The sequence below is a fragment of the Kryptolebias marmoratus genome, linkage group LG15 (genome assembly GCF_001649575.2).
Source record: "Kryptolebias marmoratus isolate JLee-2015 linkage group LG15, ASM164957v2, whole genome shotgun sequence".
In the NCBI taxonomy this organism is placed as follows: Eukaryota; Metazoa; Chordata; class Actinopteri; order Cyprinodontiformes; family Rivulidae; genus Kryptolebias; species Kryptolebias marmoratus.
The window spans coordinates 1,017,752-1,032,518 of record NC_051444.1 but is presented as its reverse complement, the minus strand read 5'-3'; the positions used below and the strand labels follow the sequence as shown (position 1 = coordinate 1,032,518).

General features: G+C 48.0%; 3 protein-coding genes across 8 annotated transcripts in view; 1 reads left to right on the top strand and 2 right to left on the bottom strand.

Moving 5' to 3' along the window:
* The window catches only part of LOC108250266 (aromatase), a gene marked incomplete in the record, with an annotated part of 4,393 nt that extends 1,525 nt beyond the window's left edge, over positions 1 to 2,868 (bottom strand). The window contains 9 exon segments of the mRNA NM_001329361.1: positions 8 to 107; positions 345 to 586; positions 1,165 to 1,327; positions 1,533 to 1,644; positions 1,734 to 1,848; positions 1,933 to 2,097; positions 2,178 to 2,332; positions 2,409 to 2,559; positions 2,632 to 2,868. Coding sequence (NP_001316290.1) covers positions 345 to 586; positions 1,165 to 1,327; positions 1,533 to 1,644; positions 1,734 to 1,848; positions 1,933 to 2,097; positions 2,178 to 2,332; positions 2,409 to 2,559; positions 2,632 to 2,824 — 1,296 coding nt within the window.
* A 2,446-nt stretch (positions 2,869 to 5,314) lies between these two features.
* gldn (gliomedin) lies at positions 5,315 to 9,961 on the top strand. Its single transcript, XM_017440068.3, has 10 exons — positions 5,315 to 5,950; positions 6,402 to 6,453; positions 6,525 to 6,569; positions 6,641 to 6,748; positions 6,935 to 7,045; positions 7,132 to 7,233; positions 7,598 to 7,660; positions 7,751 to 7,876; positions 7,967 to 8,117; positions 8,567 to 9,961. Exons 1-10 carry the CDS (start codon positions 5,495 to 5,497, stop codon positions 9,030 to 9,032), a joined length of 1,680 nt encoding a protein of 559 aa, XP_017295557.1. The 5' UTR covers positions 5,315 to 5,494; the 3' UTR covers positions 9,033 to 9,961.
* The window catches only part of dmxl2 (Dmx-like 2), a 44,129-nt gene continuing 39,133 nt past the window's right edge, over positions 9,772 to 14,767 (bottom strand). For 5 of the 6 annotated variants that reach the window (XM_037979687.1, XM_017440062.3, XM_017440063.3 and 2 more), the window contains 9 exons: positions 13,999 to 14,120; positions 13,781 to 13,919; positions 12,441 to 12,501; positions 12,191 to 12,318; positions 12,023 to 12,100; positions 11,842 to 11,933; positions 11,706 to 11,758; positions 11,416 to 11,633; positions 9,772 to 11,292 (listed from right to left, as the gene is read on the bottom strand). In XM_037979687.1, coding sequence (XP_037835615.1) covers positions 11,083 to 11,292; positions 11,416 to 11,633; positions 11,706 to 11,758; positions 11,842 to 11,933; positions 12,023 to 12,100; positions 12,191 to 12,318; positions 12,441 to 12,501; positions 13,781 to 13,919; positions 13,999 to 14,120 — 1,101 coding nt within the window. In that variant the 3' untranslated portion in view covers positions 9,772 to 11,082. The remainder of the gene's footprint in view (positions 11,293 to 11,415; positions 11,634 to 11,705; positions 11,759 to 11,841; positions 11,934 to 12,022; positions 12,101 to 12,190; positions 12,319 to 12,440; positions 12,502 to 13,780; positions 13,920 to 13,998; positions 14,121 to 14,767) is intronic. The other variant, XM_025002501.2, reaches the window with a different exon arrangement.

Genomic DNA, 14,767 nt, shown 5'->3' with positions numbered 1-14,767 from the left:
GGGGGCGAGGAGGAGGAGGAGGAGGAGGAGGAGGAGGAGGAGGAGGAGGAGGAGGAAGAGGAGGAGGAGGAGAAGAAGGAGGAGGAGGAGAAGGAGGAGAAGAAGGTTTCACATCAGTTATTTATGGACTGAAGAGCTCAGAGCCCAGCTTCTGGTTCTGGTTCTGGACTCTGAGGGTTTGGGTTAAAGTAAAGTTTGCAGACGGCAGGTTCAGGAAAAATGACTTCAAGCCTCCTAAAAACAAATAAACTTCACCTGCAGATTAAAACTGTAAACATATAAGACGACACAAACCTTCAAATTAAAAGTCTTATTAAACCAAAGTTAACGTCTTCATCACTCACATTCTTCTGGAAGTTCTCCAGGCTGAACTCCTGGGCTCTGTGGAAGAACTCGGTCCGGTGCATCCGGCCCGTGTTCAGGATGATGTTGGTGCCCTTTCGTACCCTGAAGCCGTCGATGATGTCATCAGAAAGGGCCCGGCGCATGGTGAAGTCCACCACCGGGTGGAAGCGGAGGCATTCGTTGATGAAGCTCTCCAGAACCTGCAGCTTCTGAAGGTCCTGGTTCTGCAGCTGCTCCTCACCTGAAACAGCAGGAAGTCCCTTTAATACACAAACTTTCTGCTCTGAGATAAAAAGGACAAACAGAGATGTTTGCTTCCAGTTTGTCCGAGAAAGGGCTATTCCAACATTTTCTGTGTGAGCAGCATCTCTGTTGAGCTCCAGCTCAAAACCTCAGAAAAGATGATTTACAGTAAAAAACACAGTTTATGATCTGAGAAACATCTGGAACAGCACTTTATCTGACCTCACCATAAACAAATGACACAAAATAATAAAAAAATACTAAAATATGTTCAAGATTTGACCAAAACATCTCACTTTTCAGCTCAGGGTGAAAACTCTGACATGACACGCGGCGGGCGATATGCAAACTGCAGCTTTGTTTTAAATGACTGTGTTACAGATGTTACAGGTGTACAGATGTTACAGGTGTACAGATTTTACAGATGTTACAGATGTTACAGATGTTACAGGTGTTACAGATTTTAGAGGTGTTACAGGTTTGCTGTTACATCAACAGCTGGATGTTGGACAGTCTTTCCTCACAGACGGAGCCAAACCATCATACTTCCACCTCCGTATCTGGGCAGCTTCTCACCTACGACAGCGTCGATCTCCTGCAGCAGCTGCAGCTCCACATCTGGATTCTGTTTGAGGAGCAGCAGCATGAAGAACAGGCTGATGGACAGGGTGTCCGGGGCGGCGATCACCATCTCCAGCACGCACTGCCTCACGTTGTCGGCGGACAGCTCGCCGTGGTTCTGAAAAAACACCAGAACCTTTCTGTGGGTTCATGTGAGCGTGCACGGAGCTGTCACATCTATAAAACTCCCGGCGTCTCGGAGCCTGACACAAAACGGTCCAAATGAAGAAGTTTCACATGCTGACAGGATTTCATGAGTTCTGAATTAAAAGCAAAGAGTTTTGACCTAAAATGAAGGAAGAATTTACAAACTTCTGACTCACTTGTGCAAAGATGAGATCTGCAGCGAAGTTGATGTTGTCCAGTTTCTCTGCCTGCTCCATTTCCCGCCTCTTCTGCTCAACGAGGCCTTCGATGGCGTCCTGCAGCTCCTGGCTGTAGGAACACAGAGAGCAGAAGAGTTGGTTTAAATGAAACCCCCCCTGCGGGCGATCAGCAGCTGGGTGTAGATCTGAGCTCCTCACGCTGCGGCCTTGTGTTTCTGCTGAATCCAGCTGAACCTGAAGTAGACGTCAGGTTTGATCAGCACGCTCTGCCACGTGTCAAAGTACTTCTGAATCTTCAGCAGCAGCTCTTTCTCTGCACACAACAACAAGCAGGTGACTTCAGGCACTTCATGCACCGTGCTCCTAAAAGCTGCAGGAGATGCCGGGCTGTAGTCACCATCGAGAGGCACGTCCAGGAAGAGCCTGTTGGAGATGTCCACCACGGTGCAGCGCAGCAAGCTGAGGACGTCTACATGAGTCAGACTGTCCAGGTCGTCCAGGTGAGACTGCGTGGACGAGACACAAACCTCCACGGTCTGCTGCATGTTCGGACCCGTCAGGGCTGAAGCAGAGAAAGGTTTTATGATTCATGCACGGTAAATATTTCAGTCAGCAGCAAGGAAAGCTGGTCAAAGATGCTACCTTTGGCGAAATACGTGCGTATGTTTTTCCACAGAGTCACGTTGTTGTTGAATATGATGCCTCTCTCATTCATGCCGAGGCAGCGGAGTCCCTGCTGGCTCCCGAAGCGTGACGTATATTTGCCACTCCTGAGGACGTGATGAACTGCTGATGCCCTGGTTTCATGGAAAGGATTCATTTTTCACTCATTCATCCTGCAGAGGAGCATGAAGATGAGCAGAGACAACCAACCTGCTGAGGATCAGGGTCTCCTCTCCATTGATCCACACTCTCACCATGTCTCCGTACTTCTTGTTGTAGTAGTTACTCGCCGTGCCGATGCCGGTCCAGATGAACCTCAGGTAGGACAGAAGTGGGCCCAGACCCAGACAGAAGGACGGTCCTGTTGAGGTAAGAACCTTTCAGCTTGTTTTAGACTCTGATTCAAAGCTGAAATGAGGAAACCTGAACCTACCTGGGATTGTCTTCCTGTCCGTGTGACTCCAGGCAACCAGCAGCAGACAAACGAGCAATAAGAGGGTCCTCGTTGCCACGGGGACCCCAGGGGACCGGCTTCCAGTGGCGTTGGAGGACCTGGAGTTCAGGTCTGCCACGGCCCCATCAAACCCCTCGGGTGTCATGGCCCGATCACAGGAGATCAGATCCATAAGAAGCTGAAAGAACGAAGCTCCTGAAACGTGACGAGTGGAATGATCCAAGCCGTCTGAGTGTTGTCTTTATAAGCGCTCTCAGCTGGTTCCGAGCCAGGTCAGGGTAAGACAAACGCCACAACATCGCAGGGGAAGGGTAAACAATACACACCAGGCCTTGAGAAGCTGGATCCGTGCCCATGTCCTTGAGAGCTCGTGTTTGACATTCTGCTGACGAGAAGCGAAGCAACATGAAAGAATCGGAGTGGAAGTCTCCCATCCAACAGCTGGACCGTGAGCAGAGAAAAACTTTATCTGTTTTTAAACCAGAGCCGCCTTTCATCAGAAAATAACTGAGGATGAAACACTTTCCTGCAGATGTCAGAACTTCGGATCATTTTCACTCAAACTTCTTCTCCCAGAGCTTAAAGTTGTCCAACTCTCAGAAGAAAGAGTCTTTGTACTTTTATCACCTGATACTGAGAGCAGAACATCAGTTTTCTATCAGTGTTGTGTCTTCCAGCCCGGGCCGTCATCCACCACCGAAAACAACAAAAACTGAGCCTCTGCATCCACGTTAAAATAAATAAAAAGGCCTAAATAGTGGTGTAGTAGTAGTTCACAGCCTGGGTCGAACTAACGGCAGATTAAAGGATTTTCAGCAACAGTTTTTATTAAAACGTGTTTTTGTTCCTCCTTCAGTCCTGATATCTTTATGTTCACTAACAAATGTCTATGAAAGGTTTATTATTCAGTCCCAAATGCATCAAAATGTGTCCCAAACCATGATACTACCACCGCCGTGTTTCACAGACAACTGACTCTTCTTGTTCAGAGTCAGTCTGGATAAAAATGCCGAACATCTCCGGCTCTTCGTTCTCGGCCCGATCGAGGCGACGCCGATCACCAGAACCAGGGATGATCTCAGAGTTTCATCGTTTGATTGGCTGTTAGTAAAATATCTCCTGAACAAAAGGACGGATCAAAGTCATCACTGGATGTACAACTGATCAACCTTTGGAGTCAGCTTGGTTCAAGATGGCCGCCACAGCTAATCCCCCTCAGCCGTAACTCAAACGGTCGAACTTACAGACGTTGAGCTGAACCGTGGCGTGGTAGTAGCTGAGAGTCATCTCCAACACAACTCTGAGCTTTAAAGGGTGGCGGGTGATATGCATTCCTGAAAGTCTGCTGGGTTCATTTATAAAACCTGACCTGTTGGGAAACAACTGGTTTTCAGACTTTCCTTCCTTGTTGTTTTAGTTTTTACATGTTGTCGTTTCAAAGCCTTTTGTGATGAAATGTGAGACAAACTTCCTGCTGTCTGCTTCGGTCTCCTTCAGAATAAAGGACTCTGTCAGTTCAGCCGTCGCCCACGCTCCGGCGGAGGAATGCGAAGCGCTGAAACGGCGTCCTGTGTCACCATAATTCAGTCTGAGATCGTTCTGCATGATTAAACAGAACCGGGCCCGGGTCTCAGCGTCAAACGCATCTTTGTCTTCATGAAACGTTCAAACGAGCAGCTCTGCTCGAGTTCCCTGATGTTTGGTTCTCACCTGCCGGTTTGTTAGCAAAATATCTCATGATCCACTGGACACACTTTAATAAAGCTTCCAGATATATCTGCTTTCAAGATGGCCGCCACAGGCAACGGCCCTGAAAGAAGACGAGTCAGCAGGTTGGTAGTAGCTGAGCTCAGCGGGTGACAAGCATTCCTTCCTGTTTGTTTGACTTTTCTGAAGCGAAACGGGAGGAAGAGAGAAAACATCCCAGAATGAAACCGATGATCTCAGATCCATTCAGAGCCGAGGACAAAGAATCGGCCTCCATGTTGTGACCCACAGCCTCGGGCACGATGTGGTTTCCTCCCTGCTGCCGGGTCGTGGTGCTGGGCTGAGAGTCCGGACCAGAAGGTTCTGCAGTCAGTGGAGCCTCCGTCACAGAGATGGTTTCCTCCTGAAGACACAAGAAGGAGGAGAGAAAAGCTGAACGACTGCTGAAGAAACTGAAACAGCATAACGTGAGCTAAAAGCTGAAAGTGGCACAAGAAGAACCAGAACCAGCAGCTGGTTCTGAAGGAGCTGAGGACATCTGGATGTTTCCACGGAGGAAATATTTGAAAATAAAGTTAAATCTTTTAAAAAGAATTAAGTCCAGCAGCTTAACGAGCTAAACGAGTTCAGGAAACGAACGATGACTCAGCAGTTTGCTGCCTAGGTGTTAATGATGAATTCTTCTGTGATGCGAGAAGTTTGTCTGGAATATTCCATGTTTGCATGTTCTCTGTATGTGGGCTCTTTTGTGCATCATACAGTGTGTGTGTGTGTGTGTGTGTGTGTGTGTGTGTGTGTGATGTCAGTCTGCCCACGGCGGTGCTGGAGAATGGCCTGTGATGAATTTAAATCAGGTGACTGAACAGGCCGGGGTTTCTTCCCAGACAGAGGATTGTGTAATGCCCACTCCTACACTACTACACACACACACACACACACACAACCTTTTCTGCAGTTGGTGAACAGAACCATTTCGCAGTCAGTCTTCAGAGGAGACCACACGGGTGAAGCAGAAACTGAAACTGACTCAGGTTCTGTTGGGTCCGTTTGACTGCAGGAGGTTTTGGACAGACCCAGCTTCCTGTCCTCCTGTCCTCCTGTCTTCCTGTCCTCCTGGACGTTGGCTCCTCTGTGAATGTTCAGGTCAGCTGTGGACCCCCAGAAGAGAGGCGGCGAGGTGGTGACCATGTGGATCCCCACACCCAGCATGACGCTGGCCCAGAGGATGGTTCTGTACGGGACCTGCCTCCTGGCTCTGCTGAACTCCGTGGGCCTCCTGGTGCTCATGGTCCAGCAGAACCAGCAGCGAGCCCGGCTGGAGAGGACCGAGGCGAGGCTGACGGAGGTGGAGCAGAGCTCGGTGGTGGAGTTCCTCCGGGAGGTGCCGAGAGGAGCTGCAGGTCTGAGGGCCGGCGTGGTCCAGGATCCACAGTCCCAGACCTCCAGAAACAAAAGGAGTCAGGATCAGAAGGTCCACCTGCAGGAGACCAGCCAGGAGGGGGGAGGAGAGAAGCAGAAACACAGGAACATCCAGCGGTTCCACAAAAGCCAGGAGGACATGATGATGATGATGACCTACTCCATGGTTCCGGTGAGAAGAGCCTGAGTTCAATATTAACGATTAACAGCATAAAAAATAAACATTTACTGCGACTGTGAGCTAAAACTGAGGGAATAAACACGAGCTGAAAGCTAAAAGTAGCCGAAGAAGCAGATTTTAAAGAAAACAAAGTTTCTGAAGGATTTATTAAGATCTCCGTATTTCATATTTCTAATTAAAAACTAAAATGTTTTCATTTATGATCAAAGTCTGCAGAAGAAGTTTGATTTTAAACAGGAAGTCAGAGGAAACGCTGACTCAGCGTTCTGAAAGATAATTTATATTCATCTGAGGCGTTTGGTTCTTTCAGAAATAAAGATTCTGTATTTTTTCTCAGAAACATTTAAATGTTGTCTTAAATGTGAGACACAGACTTCTGAAGTGATTTCATATTTTGAGGAAATTATTTGTTTTGAATATTTTAATTTTCTGCCTTTTTTAGATCAAACTGTTGGTTGACATCTGCAACAGCACCAAAGGAGTCTGCCTCGCTGGTATGCTTCCAACAAACACGAGAACAAAAACTGACTTTTACTTTGTAATACCACCGAACTTTGCCTTCCAGGACCTCCAGGACTTCCAGGACTTCCAGGAGCTCCAGGAGCAGCAGGTCAGTGGACAGGTCCACCTGCAGATAAAACCCGTTGGTCTCAGAGACTCTGATCTGTTACGGTTCTGCAGGTCCTCCTGGTGCGGACGGTTTGCCGGGCCTCAACGGGACAGACGGGACAGACGGGACTCCAGGACAGATTGGATCCCCCGGGGCTGATGGGAAAAGAGGGAAAAAAGGTGCAGAAAGAGGAAAGCTCCATTATTCTCACTGACGCTTCGGGCTCTTCATCCTTCTAAGCTTGACTGACAGGAAGAGGAAATGCTTCCTTTTCTTCTTCTGTGGTTTTAAACTTCAGTGAAATGAACTGAAAACGTCTCAGTGACTCGTGTTAGAAATGGACTCATTCATGATGTCATCAACAGGACCTCCAGGGGAGAAGGGGGAACCAGGGGAACCGGGAGAACAAGGAGAGCCTGGAGAGCCTGGTCCTCCTGGAGAAATGTCCCAACCTTCCAATGACGTCGTCATCGAGGGCAAGAAGTCTTTGTCTCCACTGAGACATTCAGCGTTTGAATAAATATTTTAGTTTCAAAGGTTTACTGGTCTTTTTCTTGTTCAGGTCCACCTGGTCCTCCAGGACCAGTGGGACCTCCAGGACCTCCAGGACCTCCTGGACCTCAGGGGCCTCCCAGGACTCGGCACCACAGAGCCAACCTTCAGGGTAACGTTGGCGCTCAGTTCTGTCAAACTCCAGTTCTTCATGGTTTCCTTCCTGTGGTTTTTAAAAAGTGGTCTCAGTTAGCTGTGGCGGACATCTTGGATAGGGTTGACTCCGAAGGTCAACATCTTATGATTACTTTCTGAGACGTTCATTAAAATCTATTCATCGGTTCATAAAATACTTTTATAACAGACAAATGGTCGCCCACGTTTCATGGCGGTGGGCGATCAAATGGTGCCAAAGTCTGAACAGAACCTCCAGAGCATCTGAAGGAACCTTCAGAACATCTGTAGGAACCTCCAGATGTTCTGAAGGAATCTCACCATTCAAAAGTTTGATGACCTGAAGTGAAACTGTCTGACAGGTTTGTTCCACGCCGTTCCGAACGATGAAACCATGAGCGGGAAGCAGCCGGCTCAGAAGAACGGTGAGTTTTCTGATGGACACGAACAGGTGCTGCTGTCTGCGGAGGTAAACAGGTAAACAGGTAAACATGTTGTTGTTTGTTTGCTCTCAGAATGCCTCATCAAGTCCCTGATCAACCCCAGGAATGTGGCCAAGATGGAAACCACGTTTGGAGCGTGGATGAAGGACACGGCGGCGCTGGACGACGAGCGGATCTGGGTGGCTGAACATTTTTCAGGTCAGAGTTTTTTACTTGAAGCCGCTCAGTGAAGTCTGAGGAACCAGACGGTTCCAGATGTTTCCCTGATGTTTCCTCGATGTTCTCCAGGCCGAGTGGTGAAGGAGTTCAGGAGCATCGCTGCCTTCCAGAACAACAGCAGCGACCTGGTGGACATCAGGAAGTTCTACCAAGGCTGCGGACACGTCGTCCACAACGGCTCCTTTTATTACCACATCGCTGGAACGTCCAGCATCGGCAGGTAAGACCTGCAGACTCTGGGGGACAGGGACACTGGGGACAGGGACTCTGAGGGACAGGGACACTGGGGGACAGAGACTGTGCGACAGGGACACTGGAGGACAGGGACACTAGGGACAGGGACTCTGGAGGACAGGGACTCTGGGGACAGGGACAGTGGGGAACAGGGACTCTGGGGACAGGGACAGTGGGGGACAGGGACTTTGAAGGACAGGGACACTGGGGGACAGGGACGGATCTCTGACCTCCGTGTCCTCGGTGGACGGATCCCTGACCTCTGTGTCCTCGGTGGACAGATCTCTGACCTCCGTGTCCTCGCTGGACGGATCTCTGACCTCCATGTCCTCGGTGGACAGATCTCTGACCTCCGTGTCCTCGCTGGACGGATCTCTGACCTCCATGTCCTCGGTGGACGGATCTCTGACCTCAGTGTCCTGTGTCTGTCGGCAGGTTCGACTTGGACACCAGACGTCTCCACACTCTCCACGTAGACGACGCCTTGTACAACAACCTTGCCTACCTGCTGCCCAACTCCAAGACCTACTTCAAACTGGCGGTGGACGAAAACGGCCTGTGGCTGATCTTTGCCTCCAGCGTGGACGACAGCATCATGGTGGCCCAGCTGGACCAGAAGACCTTCTCAGTCACGTCGTACATAAACACCACGTACCCCCGCACCAAGGCCGGCAGCGCCTTCGTCGCCTGCGGCGTCCTGTACGTCACCGACAACAAGGACACCCGAGTCACCTTTGCTTTCGACCTGCTGAAGGGGAAGCTGGTCAACATGACCTTTGACCTGAGGTCACCTGGTGGCGTCCTGGCCATGGTGTCCTACAGCCCGAAGGACAGACACCTGTACGTGTGGGACCAGAGCTACGTCCGGCTGCGTGTGGTCCATTTCATCTCCGACGAGTGAAGCAGCTGAAGGTTTCCACCAGGAAGCAGCTGTATGGGGTGCCATTAGTGACAATGTCACTAATATAGTCATATGATAGGTGATTATATCACCTAACATATACATAACATGCTACATACACGCCTCACAGACACACAAACACATTTTTGTCACTAATGGCACCCCCATAGATTTGGGTTGAGTTATATTAGAAACTAACAGGCTGAAAACTTTCTGACTTATTAGGACAAGAAAGCACAGGTGCTGCCATTTTCAGGTGACTGAGGCAGGTTTCAAAGTGTTTCTGAAGGAACTGATAAGATATCTAAGAGTTTTTATTTAGAAAAGTATAAAAGTCCCAGCAGCTTATTCCTGATCAAGCCGAAGGGTTTGATGTGAAAACAGCTAAAATAACAAAGTGTGAACCAAAAACCCCAAACAGTAGGAGAGTTTGTGAAGCTTTAATAAAACAAAGAAGTTTAAAGCTGACGGTAAAATCTGAACCTGTGTTTCCTTTTCTGTGATAAGCCAGAAAACTCTTATTGTACCAAACGAACCTGTAACCTTTTTCTGTTTTTGCATGACACTCATTAATATATGATGATGATGATGATGATGATGATGATGATGAAGATGATGATGATGTAGATGTTTTCCTTTATTTTTCTACCGTTTCTCTGGTTCTGTGATGAAGCAGCATGAGCCCTGACTGATTTCACCTCTTTAAGAAAATCTAATAAAAAAAGTCAAATCAACCTGATGAAATTAAACCTTTTTATTCACTTTACAAAGAGAAAACTGACCTTTGACCCTTCCCTGGTGCACGTGCACACACACAGGAAGCTGCACACAGCACATACAGCGGGCGGGAGGAGGGAGAAACACAAATCTCTTTAATAATAAATACCAAACATACACTTAACAAAAGTTACAACTAATCCAACTGGTATGATACAAACCAAAAATAAAGACATGTCTTCATGTTTGTACAAGCTGTTGTTGTAGTTCTTATATATATATATATATATATATATTTATATTTATATCATTTATATAGTAAAACTATTTCAAACGCTTTACTACTCGGCCAAATGAAGCCAGACATTCATGTGTAAACAACAGTTTCTTCTTCTATAACCCAGATATTTGAAATAAACGTTTAGTGTCTCCAGAATCTGAGTGCAAATATCTATTTCCTTTGTGATGAAGAGTAAAAACATGAGGAGGTGAACACACTTACATACAGCAGACTGTTGCACGGCTCCCAGGCAGCGCCACTAAAACCTTTACATTCCTAAAATAAAAAGGCAATAAGTTAAATGAATGGAAAACATAAATACCTTAAATATTAAAATCAACTTAATTAAAAAAAACAAATAAATCTGATATTTTTCTTGTGCAAAACCCCGAAGTGGATCTTTCTGACAGATGAAACATTGAAATCACGTTCACAGGAGAGAAACACACAAACAGGCTGCAGACAGGCAGGCGGGGTCAAACTGAAACCAGGCGCGATGGGGGCGGGGCTTACGGGCTGGGGGCGGGGCCACTAAAAATCAAACTGCAGATTCCAACAAGTTGATTCACACCAGAAACCACTGAACCACAGCGCTGCGTACAGAAGATGCTAAAAGGTTTCAGCTGTGGGCACAAAATGACGACAGTTACACACTTTTTTTTGTGTTTTTTTTGCTTGAGCACTTTTACAGAGCACTACCAACGGACCTGTGATTGCACCGCGGAACGAGAACAGGACATGCATAGCTTCCCTATGGACACACTCTATGAATAATAGAGATTCTTTGATAAAATTACAATAAATTTAGCTTTAAAATCAAGTATGATACCTTTTGCTTGTAACTTTAGCCTTTGAAACAACGACAACATAAAAATAAATAAAATGTTTGCAGCTCCGTTTGTTATTCTGGACATAATTTACAGCAGCAGGAAACCCTCGGTGACCTTCAGACGAACTCGGTTCCTATTGGTTAGAACGCCAAGGAAGCGTTTTTGTTTCCCTCTCGGTGTCTCTGTGTCTCTTTGGACCGGGGGACAGGGACGGGGACGGGAGTTACAGGATGTCCACCAAGCTGCTGGGAATATTGTAGCGGTCGGGGAGGACCCTCATCTTCAGGGTGCCGTCGGCGCCGCAGGTGAAGATCCGGTTCCCGGGAAGCGTCTCCACCTTCATCACGCCGGCGCCGATGTTACGGAAGATGGACTGCTTGGCGTGCTCGTTGCTGAATGAGTGCATGAGGCCGTGGCCGGCGAGCTTCCAGACCTGCAGAGAGACACGTTTGAGCAACTTTCTTTATCTGTGACAAAGAATTAAGCTGACATCACAGAGGCAGCTGCACCTGCAGAACACAAACACATCCCAGCTGATCCTGAGCTGGAGTCTCACCTTCATGTTGCCCTCTGCAGAACCCGTGACGAAGAAGTCCTCGTACGGGTCCAGAGCCAGGGCCTTGATGGCCGAGTCGTGGGCCTGGAAGGTGTGCAGCAGCTGCCTCTGGCGGATGTCGAACACGCACACGAAGCCCTTCCTGCCTCCGGTGATCAGCAGCTGCTGCTTCTGAGCATACTGCAGGACAGTGGCTCCGTTCTCGTGGCAGGGGAACGCTGCGGGGGGAGGGAACACGTGTGAACGCCGCAGAGCAGCTCGTGGTGACAGAGGACTGCGGCGTCTCTTACCGTGGACCATGGTGTTGCTGGGAGAAATCAGAGTGTCCCACAAGCAAACGTTCCTGGACAGAAAGAGAACAGGAAGAGTTGAGAGGCAGGAAGGAGAACGATGGCGGGGATGGAGGTTCTCCGTGCAGAACCTGACCTGTTGTCATTGGACTGCCCGGCCGTGCCGATCAGGCTGGAGGACGTGATGAAGGCGAAATCGCTGCAGGCCTTGGAGTGACACTGCCAGCTCTGCACACACAGGGGGGTACAGTCAGTCTGTTATACTGAAGGTGTGTGTGGAGGTGTGTGTGTGTGTGTGTGTGTGTGTGTGAGGTCACCAGGTAAGGTTTGGGGTTGGAGGACGTCTGGTTGACCTGCCAGAGACTCAGGAAACCTTCTCCATCAGCAACTCCACACTACGAGGAGAACCACCCAGAACAATCAGAAGGAGCAGACAAAACACAGCTATCATACGTGTGTGTGTGTGTGTGTGTGTGTGTGTGTACCTTGTTGCCTTGGGAGTTAAAGTAGAGCCGGGTGACTCGAGCGTTGCCTGCTTGTCTGAAGCAAATGAGCTGCTGAGGTCTGTTCCACTCAAACATCCTCACACTGCCGTCCTGAGCGCCCGTCATGTCTGACACACACGAATACGCACAAAAAGACAAAAGACACAAACACAGGAAAACACAAAAAAGAATTTAAAAAAAGGGTCAGAATCTGTGAAAGAATTAATTTAAATAAAGTGAAGTAACTTACAATACTGATACACGGGATGAGACGTCATCCTCTTCACGTTGTTTAGATTCCTCTTCATGATCTGAAAACAATAAAAACATCAAACCTCTTCATCGTTCACTGGGGCAGAAACCTCAGGAAGGAAAACACTGTTAGCAAAATATCTTCAAACCGGCGGAGGCTCGTCTACAACCTAATTCAAGATGGCCGCAGCTCCACGAGTTTTGAAACGACACCAACAGCATCAGACCTGAAGACCTCAGAGTCCTGCAGCGAGACAGGCTCCAAAGGTCCGAGACGTGTCTGACGCCAAGATTCACAGGGAGCGAGAGTAAAGCGGCCTGGCTGACTAATCATGAAGAATCATCTGTACTTCAGGCAGGAAACAAACTTGAACTTCAGTCATTCAAACGTTCAGCTGAAGTTAAAACATGAAATCCTGCAGAAACAGGAGGAAACCCTCGGCCCGTCTTCACCGGATTTATCAGCACGGCCGGGACACGGAGAACCCTGGCCGAGTGTCGCTGTGACGCAGATCTGCACCTTGGGTCGCCGGCTGCGAGAGCTGCAGCTATCTGCGCCCCCCGCCCCCCCGTAGACTCAGCAGCACAGCTGTTTAGTCGGCCCAGCTCGGCTCGATAAGAACTGAAAACATAAACTCTGTCTGAAAATGTGCCGGAGTCAGGAGACCCAGAAGTTAACGAGAAGAGGACTGAAGTCAGACAGAACAGGAGCTAAAATTAGCAAAACGCCGTTTAAGAGATAAAATTCAAACAAAAAACCTCAACATTAAAACCCATTCCTTTCAATAAAACCTAAAAAATTAAACATTTTTAAAGCAGGTTCTGCAAAGATGCTGTAATTATTAATTAGATGCCAAAAAACTAAAAACAGTCTGAACGCTGACTCAGCGTTTAATCGATTAATGCATGTTATAAGAACATTAAAATGAGCCTTCCTTGGAGGAATGCCTATCGCCCGCCACACTGAAGGCCAAAGTTTCACATTAAGGTCTGTTAACTCAGAGTGTGTGTTGAGGACAACTCCCAGCTACTACCACACCAAAACTTAGCCTAATATTTGTAAAACTGACTGAGATATAGCTGCTTTTGTGTTTGCTAATTCTGCTTAGCTGTGGCGGCCATCTTGAACCAGGCTGACTCCTGTAGATGAACACCCAGTGATTATTTTCTGAGAGTTTCTTTAAATTCCTCCAGTTATTTTGCTAACAGACAGGCTGACACAAACTGCAGAGTCGGAGGTTCTGCTGCAGAGCGCTGGCGCCCCCCGCTGGTTAACACTCAGAGCTGCAAACCTGTTAAGGAAAGCGGTTTATCTCAGGACAGAGAACGGTTTCGTACCACGCTGGCCCCCATGCTGGTCTGACCGCTCCCGAGCCACGGCATGGACGCCGACACCGCCATCTGTGGTGGAGCGAAGGACACCGAGCTCGCCTGGGCGATGTTTGTGTGGGAGGAGCGAGGGTCGATATCGTCAGAGCTGCAAAACCCAAACACAACCAGAGTTTAACCTTAAAGACAACAGAGACCAGGACTCTGAGAGGCGGGGGGACTCGGACCTTCGAGACTCCTTATCGAAGTCCTCTCCGATCCAGGTGTAGGGCTGGACAGCCACCAGCGTGGACACGTCCACCTCCTGGACGTCATGGGTGGAGGCCAACACGATCTCGTTGGAGTTTGCCTGCGGACGACCAGGAAGGCAGTTATTCTTCCTGAACGAACAGGAGCTCGTTAATTTAGTTACAGATGCAGATAAATCAGCTGTTCTCCTTCCAGCCCACAGAAACAAAACTGATTCTGGTAAAAACAATCATCAGAAAAAACCTGACATACGGAATGATTTGTTGTTCATTTTCCACAGATCTGCTCAGCTAGTCCGAACAGATCTGCTGGTTCCCTTAAAGAGACAAGAAATCTTTGTATTTTACACGTTTAACCACCTTAATTAAAAGAATTTACACATGAACGATCTGAAAGCGTCACAGATCCAGTGTTGACTGTGAGAACGGCACGTTTCCAGGCCAGGGCAGTAGGTGGCGCTGTGAGTTCTGTATTTTAACAACACGTGAACGCGCAGAGACACATCGTGCACAGAATAAATCCTGACTGCGACTAGTGCTGGGCGATATGGAAAAAATGCAACATCACGATATGGATAATTTTATATCATGATAACGATATACCCCAATTACGTACGTTGTCAGTTATTCTCTGAAAAATATGAAAAAATAATCTAATTTCTTACCTTTTTCAAGCTTTATTTTGAAGTGACATTTAACTGAACTTTCACAAATGAGATCTGCTGCATTTTAGTGCAGCAATATATAT

What these genes read in the sequence shown, in the direction of transcription:
- gldn (XM_017440068.3), top strand. Translation starts at nt 5,495, where the DNA reads ATGTTCAGGTCAGCTGTGGACCCCCAGAAGAGAGGCGGCGAGGTGGTG. An exon ending in GCAGCCGGCTCAGAAGAACG is followed by an intron (nt 7,661 to 7,750) that starts GTGAGTTTTCTG and finishes GTTTGCTCTCAG; the next exon opens with AATGCCTCATCAAGTCCCTG. An exon ending in GGTGGCTGAACATTTTTCAG is followed by an intron (nt 7,877 to 7,966) that starts GTCAGAGTTTTT and finishes GATGTTCTCCAG; the next exon opens with GCCGAGTGGTGAAGGAGTTC.